The sequence below is a fragment of the Hippocampus zosterae genome, chromosome 16 (genome assembly GCF_025434085.1).
Source record: "Hippocampus zosterae strain Florida chromosome 16, ASM2543408v3, whole genome shotgun sequence".
Taxonomy (NCBI): domain Eukaryota; kingdom Metazoa; phylum Chordata; class Actinopteri; order Syngnathiformes; family Syngnathidae; genus Hippocampus; species Hippocampus zosterae.
The window spans coordinates 5,406,958-5,418,264 of record NC_067466.1 but is presented as its reverse complement, the minus strand read 5'-3'; the positions used below and the strand labels follow the sequence as shown (position 1 = coordinate 5,418,264).

Sequence of the window (11,307 nt, the reverse complement as noted above, 5' to 3'; positions counted from 1 at the left end):
TTTCTCTGGGTCTTTAGATTCCTCCCATATTTCAAACCAAGGCTCCAGTCTAAGAGTTCACTGCTATTAGTGCAGTTTTTAACTTTGGTGTAAGGTGCAGTTAGCATATTGCTGACACTTTGCCACCGGTAAAAGTCTAGCGTGCATGAAAATGATGTGGTCCAAATTCGCTGGTTAAAATGAACTGAAAAATGTGCGTTCATTTTTCCATTCTCCATCCCAGCACAAGACCGACATGGTTAATTTGTTTTGGATACATGAAAAGGTAGTATGTAGATTCGTTACCGTTTATGAATGTCAATGTAATTTAGTTTCGAAGTGCTTTAGATGTCCATATATGTGAATCTGAACATGAATGGTTGTCTTTATCAATCAATTAAATTGTATTTATATCGCACTTTTCATCCATAAAAACACAACAAGTATGTGTAGCCTACTGTCTGGAGTAGAAGCAAAAGGTACATTTTAACAGGAAGACGAAGCACTGATAAAAGTCCGTCAATAATTACGACTAGGAGGTGTGATCCTGTTGGTTAATATGCGCTTGGCAATTGTTTTAGATTGGTGTTTTATATTATATTGCTCGCCGAACCGCCGTACATCTTATCTTTAATCCAGCCTACATTTCCGTCCGTTAAATCTCTTACTCTCTTACCTTGTCATTTATGGCACAGCTCCGTTGAAAGGTGACATTGCTTCTAAAAAGTATACAGGCTCGCGTCTGGTTTCTCGATCCACGGCTCGACACACGCAGCAAAAGTCGCCGAATAAAGTTTCCAGTGGACGCTCCATCTATGATGCTCGGAGCCCACGCGGCAGGTCACGTGCTCTCTCTCTCTCTCTCTCTCTCTCTCTCTCTCTCTCTCTCTCTCTCTCTCTCTCTCTCTCTCTCTCTCGCTCTCTCCCACCCCCAGTTGTCCCAATTGGAAAAACTGCAGGTCGCCCCCCCAGCCCTTTCGCACACTCCCAAAAATAAATATGTAATACAGAAAGATCGATGGATAGATAAAGAAACATCGAACAAGCATCATCAGTTGTTCATCGTGTATGATTTCTAGTCAAACGTCAGCAGAGGCGGTTCGTATTTCTTGCTTGTTGGAGCACTCCAAAAGGAATGATCAATGAGAGAAAACGGATGCGTGAACGCTTAAAAAAATAAATAAATTAAAGTATCGTCAAATCTCAACCACCGTGCAGGGCCTGACAAATGGTGCGTTATGTGATCTGTTATGTCATCTAAATCAATTGTGAGTAAAATCAGAAGGGTTGAGTATCACTATTTCATTGAGGTTTTCGAACGTTTTTGTTTCATGGTGTGCTGTGGCCAGAGAGATTATTCTAACAGAAACTGTGTGCATTGGTTTAAAGTTGGGCTACACTAAATCTCGATTGTAAGGAAAACCTGTATTTTAAGAACTGTCCTAATTGTATACAGAACTTATATGATAGTTATTTTTTATGATTAGTCATAAAATACAAACATTCTAGTAAATATATAATAATTATCCATTTATTTTTGTGTTTTAATAAGTTTGTGGTCGTTTCACAGCCATAAAGTGGAAGTTCATGCAGTGACTCATGCATGGTCTCCCAGCAGGGCAACCATGCCAAAAGGCTAAATTTGCAGTTTGCTTTGACAAAATGTTTACATGTGCCACGGATGGGGTTTTTTTGGCAGTGCTGAATTCCTGCAAAACATTGTAAAGGTGTGCAGCATGGGCCAAGAAACAAGATCTTCAGTTGGGATGAACTGTTTTCCCTACTTTGTGAGGTAAACAAGGTGCGTTGACTTGAATTCCACCGTAAATAATCCATAAATCTTATTACAAGATGTATTGCAATGCAGGGGGTGGGAATTATGTTCTGCGTGTTTATAGCATTTATGTATTGGGTATTCTAGAAAATGCCATTTCAGTTAGTAAAAAAAAAACATACTACTGGAAAAAAAGTGGGTTTTCAACCACAAGGGTCATTAAATTGTAATGGGCCTACAATATAATGCACATTTTAATATATCTGGACTGAAAACAATTACAGGCGACCCGGTAGTCCAGTGGTTAGCACGTTGACTTCAAAGTGCAGAGGTACCGCGTTCAATTCCAGCTCCGGCCTTCCTGGGTGGAGTTTGCATGTTCTTCCCGGGCCTGCATGGGTTTTATCCGGGTACTCCGGTTTCCTCCCACCTTCCAAAAACGTGCATGGTAGGCTGATTGAACACTCTAAACTGTCCCTAGGTGTGAGTGTGGGCGTGGATGGATGTTCGTCTCTGTGTGCCCTGTGATTGGCTGGCAACCGATTACGGGTGTCCCCCACCTATTGCCTGAAGACAGCTGAGATAGGCTCCAGCACCCCCCGCGATCCGAGTGAGGATAACACAATTCGGAAAATGAATGAATGAATGAAAACAATTACCGGTACATGCAAAAAGAAAAAAAAATAAAGCGGAATGAAAGCAACTTGTTTCAGTGTTGACACAAGAGTCTGTAAGTTGAATTAATTTTATACAAACTTTTATTTCAATTCTGAGAAGCCTACCAAATTGGCCAGTCTCTGGTCCCAGAGAATCATATCTATTCATCAGCGTTGAAAATTAAGAATTCACATTTCACAATCTGAGGTTGTAAGTACATTCGAGCAACCTTTGAGGAAAATGTGTGTCTATGAGCTGGTTTTGATTGGTTTGACAATGACTGAGCTGCCAGTAAACATTGTGGAGTAGAAAGACATCAAGTATTGGTTCTTCAGCCTGTGCAAGAAGTGAATGTACCTCACTCCGGGTCCGTAGCCAGAGAACACGTGTGACACCTAGAGGTCAACAGAAACATGCTATGAAAATGAGATGAGACGTGAAAAAAAGAACAACAGACTGAGTTGGCAAGAGGATACTGACCTCCTTCCATGTGTGGGAATAGGTGCTCAGTTCCTCAGTGGGGTTGACGGAGTGTTCTGAGATCACCGTGCTTTTGTCTGCGCCTAATAACTTCACATGGAGTTGGTAGATTGACCGATGCAGTTGACTCTCCTCATACCTGGTTAAACAGCATTACCTTAAACTGGAGGTTTGAAGAAGGAATCTTAATTTTCATTTTATGTAGGGAATTAGACTAAAAGAGAACATTGATCAAATATTAAATCATAATATAGAGACGCTCGGACAACAATCATGCTAGGATTTGGTTCTCAATTTAAGGATGAGATTCAGAGATTCTAAAAGTACTGCTGCAATAATCTGCAGATTTATTACTTTTCAATGTTTTGGGCTCATCAAAGCAATTTAAAAAGTCCCAAAGCCAACTTGAGTAAAACAAAGTTAATATAAAATTCAGTTTCGGAATCTTGATTTAATTAACCCTTCAACAAAACAAAATGAATCTAATAGTGCCTTTTGTAAAGTGCCCGTATATGCCAAGGTAATACATTAATTTTATCCACAAATCCATTTCATCCTGCTTATCCTGTTCAGTACAATACTGTTCAATGCTAATATACCAGATTTTTTCGTCAACAAAATTAAACCGGTGACTTGAAATATGAGTGGTCTTGAGACATGAGTGACTTGACTTTTGAGTTTTTTCAAGATAAGGGCCACCACTTGAACAAATGAAACTGATACCTCAAGGCACAGAAAGTAATATTATTTTTTTTGGTCATTCATTAGAACAAACCTATATGTCAAATGCATGCACAAATGAGATTTGGTGAGACTTTTATGACATGCAGTCAATTGCATGGGCCTAGCAACCAAGCTGATAAGGCATACGATCGATCATGTTGCATATTACGCTTTTTTCCATTGTGAGTGCTCAAAGTGATTGTTCACCCACCAGTCTTGAATCGCTATTTCTGGTTGGAAATCATCCAGCAGCTCTTCCCATAGCCCCTCTGCCTTCAGATCCACAGTCTGCTCCAAGGTAAACCAACTGGTAAAGAAAGAAATAATGTTTTACTCTCCACTTTCAGTTTACTCTAGCTGATGACTCTAGCCTGAGATTTCTAATGGTTTCACTAAGTAAAAAGTAAAAATGATTTGCCATTAATTATGCTGACTATTAATACAAATTCGGCCTATAGATCATTTACCATCTATTCCACAATGAGACGTACAGTACCTGTACTTAGGCAAAGCACAGATAACAACCCCTTCCGGAATACCACTGGTATCATAAGGGAGAACTTCTGTGTTGGTGGTCCAGCCACTGAAGTCACCTGTTAATTAAATTTCAGATGGTTTACATCATGCTTCTCACATGCTTGTCAAACGCGGCAATCAGTCCCATTTTCTACCTTCGGGTTGAAAAATGGGAGGGCCACGCACAGGAACTTCTGGCAGCTCAGGTTCAGGTGGAGCGATATCTTTACTCAACCCTATGCATAGAGGGCAAAGGGGCACACCACACCTGTTGATTAGTCCACAGCAAATACTGTATTACATAGCCATGTCCGTCGTACAAGTTTGCTGGGTGTGCCTCAGTAGGAATGCACATTAATCTTATATTTACACCTTGGTGGACTTTCAGCAAAAAATGTCTAATATTGCATATTACTTTCGAATACTGAGGAGTAAATGGCAATATCTTCAAGTGACAAAAAATCAAACTGTACAATGAAACAACAAGATATTTACAAGCGCTCAATTTGACCACTCGATTGAGTGACTTCTGCCACCATTCAGTATTTCCAAAAAATATGACAAGTTAACAAATCTAGAGACTTTTGTAGCATCATTGGAGAGGCCTGGAGACTCTGAGGAAGTGAAGAGTCGTAACTATTTGTAAACACCCATCATTTATTCTCATGATGGTTGCAGGTGTCCTGAAATCCTGCTTTCATGTCAGCGATGCAGAACAATGCAGCCTTTTTTTTTTTTGTTGCTACGACTTGTTTATGGACAGAGCTTAGCTTCCCTATTCCTAACCTTTTCTTTTCAGCGCTAAGGAATACAGGAATACTATTTTCTAGAAGATGGATTAATGAAACAATCATTTCCACATGACTGTCTGAATGTGTGTTGTTTAATCGCTTATTACCTTATGTTGCATAGGTTAGATGTAGTTATTGCACTGATGTCAAGAATAGATAAAAATTCTCAGGGCATACATTTCACATTCTGAGAATATTGTGTGGATTGTATATAATATACAGTATGTATATGCATAACGTGTTTTTAATCAACTCACACGTTTAAATGAGACCTATGACAGTCCTATATTCATGCAAGATATTTGAGGGGCTTGTATTAAGTGCCACAGTACCACTACTACCGGTAAGCGTGTTATCTATAGAGACTTTCCTGTGCTGTACTAACATTTTTAGATTTTTATGTATGTATGTATATAAAGCGCGATTTATTAGAAAAGTTGCAGCATAGTGGAGTCAAGAGAGCTCCTCTCACTCAGTCTTGGAAAAACTATTGTAAGCTTTTGTTAAAATGTTAATTATTGTCATTTTATGGTTGAGCATTATATTATTTTGTGTTAGGATTAACTAAATTATATTCCGTTTAATAAATGCTTAAACATGTTTATGTTGATATTGTTTGATTGGCTGAAGGAAAGCAGGAAGTGTTTGAGTAGCCGGAAAAAGGTCTGTTCTCGTTCGTTCGTTCGTTCGTTCGTTCGTGTGTGTGTGTGTGTGTGTGTGTGTGTGTGTGTGTGTGTGTGTGTGTGTGTGTGTGTGTGTGTGTGTGTGTGTGTGTGTGTGTGTGTGTGTGTGTGTGTGTGTGTGTGTGTGTGTGTGTGTGTGTGTGTGTGTGTGTGTGTGTGTGTGTGTGTGTGTGTGTGTAACCCTCACCCTCCGGCTCCCAATGAAGTGGGAGCCGGCTCCCATCGTTCACTTCAAAGAGCCGGCTCTGGGAGCCGGCTCGTTCGCGAACGACACATCACTAGTTTGTTCGTTCTGGGGTGCAGGCGTTGAAAAATAAGTTACCTTCTAACGAAGTCCATCTCTCCTTTTTGCCCATTCTTAACGTAGCCCATTCCAAAACTGCGAACCCCTCAACTTACACTATCAGTCAGGCAAAGAAGGTAGTACAGTACAGTTGTGTTGTTGTGTTGTTACCGTGAGGAGAAGGGTTCTTCAGCAGATTTCTCCCAAATGGTTTGGCTTCGTATACAGACTTCCAGTCCAGGCGTTCTTGTGCTGGCAAGCCCTGCAGACCCCACTCATCCTCACATCTCTTCTTCCACTCGGCGGCACTCATGGTTCGGCTCAATGTGTTTCAACGAGGAAATTATTGCGATATTTATTGCAGTTTAAGTACACACCACACCCAGTGTGTTGAAATGAAAGCTGCTGCCCGGGCTCTTAAAGGCACAGTAAGCGTCTTATATCGACAGATTCTCTCTCACCTGTTTGATTTTCATTCAGGTGATCAATCACCATTATTCAACAAATGTTCTGTGGCTTTTCAAGCAGAGTTGCAAGTATTTTTTTTCTGGATGAATTTTTGGCGGTGATTTCAAATCTGCTCTCGTTTTTTTTCTCTCTCGAACACATCAGATCTTCATAACAATAATACTAATACTATTTAATGTAGTAATCTATTTTAATAATATTGTACTTATGAATTAAGGGTCAAGTTCACCAACAGGTGGATTTTTTTCCAATACGTCATAGTTATCTATATATATATTGCGCGTCGTCCCGCACGCGGTCTGTCCTTCCGTGTCCCTTTTCAAAACGTACCTACTTCACCGCGCCGCTGCGTGCCGCCACTGCGCCGCCCAGGCAGTGGCTCACTCCGATCGCGCGCGCATCTTAGCAAAAAAATGTTGTCTACCCACAAGCATTGCAATGAAATTGTTAGTTATTTAGTAGAGCTAAACATCTCTTTATTTTCGCGATAAGCAATGAAGATGAACAAAAAGTTGAACCAAGCAACAACACTTTTGTGGGCCGAAGGGCCCACCTTACCAGCCTTCCGCAGGAACTAGCTGATGAGCCGCCCGGAGGCCGGCGAACCAGCTAGTAATTTATAACGCATATTAAAATCAGTATTGTGTCATGACTAAATGGATCGACGTCCCTACGCCCATTTGCCACCAAAAGGAACGGCAAAAAATATCTATATGTCGACACGCATTTTGAGCTAATGTCCTTTAAATGTGACCATTTTGTTGAATATCTACCAATAATTAGTGATCTGTAACTTAAGTGTTGTGATCTTTGCTATGTGGTGCAGCTTTATCTTGAAGAACACACACATCAAAGGTAAACAGTCAATTCCATAGCACGTGTCGTCAATGGGCTCCCCGAGTTAAAACATATTTTGTGCTAATTATATGCAACCATTTATAGCTGGTATTTTTCCATCAAAAATGAAAACAGCAAAAGTCATTCCAATTTTTAAAAGTGGTGAAAGACACTTATTTACAAATTATAGACCAATATCACTGCTACAACAATTCTCAAAAATATTAGAAAAAATATTTTGATGCAGACTTGATAACTTCATACAAAAATATGTTATTAAGTGACACTCAATGTGGCTTCAGAGAAAAACGGACTACCTCAATGACACTAATGGAGCTTGTGGAAGCAATAGCCACTAATATAGATAAAGAATTTAATGTTGGGATTTTTCTAGATCTAAAAAAAGTCATTGATACAATAGATCATAGTATATTATTGAATAAATTAGAGAGATATGGTATTAGAGGCGTGGCATATAAATGGATTGAAAGTTATTTAGAAAACATATCAGTATGTGCAGTTCAACAATAACCGAGCCTTCTATGTCGCCGCCCCCACCCTCTGGAACGCCCTACCACAACACATCCGCAACTGTACTGACCTCCAATCCTTTAAATCATCTCTTAAAACTCATCTGTTCTGAAATGCTTTTAACACCTTTTAATCTCTTTTACCCAGTTTTGCTTTTTTGTTCATCTAAATGTGCTTTAGATTGTAAATGTGCTGTAAATTATGTATGCTTATTTTAAGTGCACATTTCTATCCTGTGTTTTAAGCTCTTGTAAAGTGTTTTTGAGTATGATGAAATGCGCTTTCAAATAAAATGTATTATTATATTATAATAAAAAATCTAACCTACTGAAGATTACCCATGGAGTTCCTCAGGGGTCTGTGCTTGGACCAAAACTATTCATCTTATATATAAATGATATCTGTAGTGTCTCAAAACAATTCTAATGTGCCCTATTCGCTGATGATACAACTTTCTACTGCTCTGGAGAAAATATGTCACAGCTCCTGAAAACTGTAGAAAATGAATTAAACAAATTAAAAAGCTGAGTGAGTATGTAAAATATGCAAGAGTGAGTATGTATATACAAACTACAATATATTTGTAGTTTACCTCACAGTTCATACTACCTACCAATTGTAAAATCTGAGTTAAAGGTGTAATGAAATTGTTCGTACAGTATGTTTAACTGAACCCGAATTTGCACCAAAATAAGAGTCTGCGTACTCGTATTTGTGCAATGAAAAATGGCTCCATCTTGTGGATTGAAGTACCATGTACAACACAATCCATTTCTGGTTGGCACTTGTAGAAATTCTTTTTACATAAGTGTATTTCTGACTTTATTGTAGCTCATTGGGGAACTTCAGCACACCAGACAAGAATACCGAAACAAGTTGGAACACTGAAATAATGACGTTGTCTAAATTAACTCACAAAAAGATTTATTCTGTGTGAAATCTGGGCCTGCTCACAATGCTTATGTACCGGTACTCACAGTGAGTTATTCTGTTTTATGAATGGCAACAGGTGGTGTTATTTTTTCATATAAATAAACACTGGTTTATTTTCTCTATCTGATGGAGGAGGGATTTCATTGTTCTGAGTGCCACTACACATCACTGGCAAACATGAATGAAAATCTACTCAAAATCACTAAATGATCATTTTCCTCACAAATTAAGTGAAGTTGGATATGACTTATTACGGCACTGGATGTGTCACAGTGGTTGGTAATCACTGCTTTACACTGCAGTATTTGCACGAACAGTAATATTTATCTTTTTTGTTTCTATTCTTTTCTGTTCTTTTTTTATTCATCCAAACCATATTCATGTAAGACATAGGACACCTGTCTTCCACCCGTGAGTTTCTTTGCTGAATGGGTGTTACATACCATTGCCTGTCAGCTGCCTGATGACAATTGAGATAATCCACTCAAAGCAGTTGAACAAACACATTCTGTGACAGGGGATGGACATTTAATGGCTGACAGGGAACTCCCCTCTAATCATATAACTCCTATAACCCTAGATCAAGTGGTTTAGTTCTACTCAACACCTTAGGAAATATTCATGCCATTAAGGGTTACCTTGGGTTAAGATTCAGTATTTGGGGATAGCAGTTACTACAGTGGACCGCTTATCATGTTGTCAGGGTACAGGGTGCATACTAGTGCAGCGTGTTATACCGGAGACAAATTCCTTGTGTGTTCTACATACTTGGCCAATAAAGATGATTCTCATTCTGATTCTGATTAAAGGGTGAAATTGAGATGCATTCACACTGAGCCAGTTCTACTATACCAGGGGTGCCCATTAGGTAGATCCTGATCTACCGGTAGATATAAGACAGGTCCCAAGTAGATCCGAGGAGTGTCGAGAAGAAAAAAAAACAAACAACCATATTTGTCTCTGGCTACATGTAAGTAATATATTTTTTGTGTTAATATACACTGCACACTAATCAGTCTCATTTTCACTAAAAAAACATTTAAAAAAGAAAATAAAGCAGGTAAATCTTAAATTTGTATGTGTGTGTGTGCCTGCGCGCGCCGATAAGGGTAGATCCCGTGAGGTTAGTTGATCAAAAAGTAGATCTTCGATCCAAAAAGTTTGGGCACCCCTGTACTATACCATGCATTCACCTGATTTTATTTACACCTCTCTTCTTCCAGCTGTACTAGGCACTGGAAAGTATTAATGGTCAATCCTCACAAGGGTCGCGGGCATGCTGGAGCCTATTCCAGCTGTCTTTGGGCAGTAAGCGGCGTACATCTGAACTGGTTGCCAGCCAATTGCAGGAGACACATCTCAGGATACACATAGACAAGCAACCATCTGTACTCACACTCACGCCGGGGGACAATTTAGATTGTTGCATGAACCTACCATTCGTGTTTTTGGAATGTGGGAGGAAACCTGAGTACCCGAAGAAAACCCATGCAGGCACAGGGAGAACATGCAAACTCTACACAGGCCGGGGATGGATTCAAACCCACAACCTCTGCATTGTGAGGCGCACGTGCCAACAAGTGGACCACCGTGCAGCCTGAGCTTCACTTGTGTAATGTACTGTATTTCTATTTTCAAGGTATCATACCCACGACCTTTTGGTTGAGAAACAACCACTCAACCATGTCTCCACTGTGTTTTTTTTCATGATCCGGTTTAAGGACCAACAGGTGGCACTGTAGGGCTCCCCGCGGTAGCTGCACACCTGTTGGTCATAGGTAATTAGGGCTTTAAAAGGACTCCCAGCCCAAACACTTAGTGTCGGGTCGTTGTTTGCTCTTGCTACTGTCATGTTTGTTCTAGTCGTGTTTTGGTTATTGATAGTTTCTGTTTAGGTCTTGGTTTTTGTTTGTTACTTTGGACTTTGTTTTGGATTTAGTTTTCTTGTTTTAAATACAATTCGTCAAGTACACCCTGCTCCTCCCTCCTGCCTGCTTTCTGGGGTCCACCACCACCTCGCAACGTGACAGCCTCCTCCCCACAAAAAAAACACAAAGAACACACATTTGTTAAAAGGTTTTGATTTTCTTATCCACAAATCAATACTGTTGGTCAGTCCACATGTGGGCGCTATTTTTACAAACTTGTGACCAATCCAAAGTGTTGTAAATTAGCTTTTTTGACGATGTAATGTTTGAACAAACATGCCGTCTTGGAGGTCTCTTGAAAAGTGAAGATTTTGGACATACAAAGCATTCTGCCTGGCACCAGCAATTTTATATTATGTAACTATATCTTATTGTACAGTTTCTTTTGTGTAATACCTGTATGTATTTACTTATTTTATTTTACTTTTCTTTTGATTGTTTTTTTCCCTCTGTTTGCATCCAGGTCAGCATGGCAGATAAGAATCTGTTTTCAATTGCTTTCTCTGGATAAATAAAGGTTCAATTGACACGCACACACACACACACATACACACACACACACACACACACACACACACACACACACACACACGTGCACACACACTCACACACACAGATAAGGACCAGCATTTTAGCTGCAAATCCATTGCAAATTATGCTGATTTAACAATTTTCTTTTTATGAGACCTTCATTTATTGTAATTTCAGTTTCTTAACAGGGTAC

At 39.6% G+C, this 11,307-nt stretch overlaps 1 protein-coding gene across 1 annotated transcript; it reads right to left on the bottom strand.

Moving 5' to 3' along the window:
• Positions 1-2,493: 2,493 nt before the first annotated feature.
• nccrp1 (P1, F-box associated domain containing) lies at positions 2,494-6,286 on the bottom strand. The gene is made up of 6 exons (XM_052046310.1): positions 6,058-6,286; positions 4,285-4,365; positions 4,110-4,206; positions 3,825-3,920; positions 2,891-3,029; positions 2,494-2,805 (listed from the first exon to the last, which is right to left on the bottom strand). The coding sequence occupies exons 1-6, from the start codon at positions 6,197-6,199 to the stop codon at positions 2,659-2,661; spliced, it is 702 nt and encodes a 233-aa protein (XP_051902270.1). The 5' UTR covers positions 6,200-6,286; the 3' UTR covers positions 2,494-2,658.
• Between the last annotated feature and the right edge of the window lie 5,021 nt (positions 6,287-11,307).